The following is a 503-nucleotide window of genomic DNA, read 5'->3' as shown; positions in this document are numbered from 1 at the left end:
TTAAACCACTGTGTCTCTTGCACAGTAATACGTGGCCGTGTCGGCCGTGGTGACCGAGTTCAGCTGCAGAGAGAACTGGTTCTCGTCCGTGTTTTTGGAGATGGAGATGCTGCTCTTCAGGGATGGGTTATAGCTAGTGCCACCACTGTAGCTTATGTACCCCATCCACTCCAGGCTCTTTCCTGGTGGCTGACGGATCCAGCTCCAGTAGTAGTAACTAGTGGTGATGGAGAAATCGGAGACCGTGCAGGTGAGGGTCAGGGGCTGTGAGGGCTTGACCAGGCTGGGTCCGGACTCCTCCAGCTGCACCGCGGACAGGACACCTGGGAACAAGGAAACACTTTCCATCAGCCATCTGCTTTCAGAATCTTCCCATGGACCCATGTGTGACAATAAGGACACTCACCATGGGGCCCTGCCACCAGGCACAGGAGAAGACCCAGCAGTCTCATATTCTAGACCGCACCTTTGCCTTCTCCAGGGATCTTAGCCGTGTCTGAGGA

At 55.1% G+C, this 503-nt stretch overlaps 1 gene segment (V, D, J or C); it reads right to left on the bottom strand.

Annotated features, from left to right (window-relative positions):
* LOC102028349 lies at nt 1–503 on the bottom strand. The segment is given in 2 exon segments: nt 1–323; nt 407–503. Coding segments are annotated over 2 exon segments (369 nt in total).

Source organism: Chinchilla lanigera, unplaced genomic scaffold (assembly GCF_000276665.1).
Source record: "Chinchilla lanigera isolate Chin_1 unplaced genomic scaffold, ChiLan1.0 scaffold00168, whole genome shotgun sequence".
In the NCBI taxonomy this organism is placed as follows: Eukaryota; Metazoa; Chordata; class Mammalia; order Rodentia; family Chinchillidae; genus Chinchilla; species Chinchilla lanigera.
The sequence above is the reverse complement of the archived record's forward strand: the minus strand, read 5'-3'. Positions and strand labels throughout refer to the sequence as shown.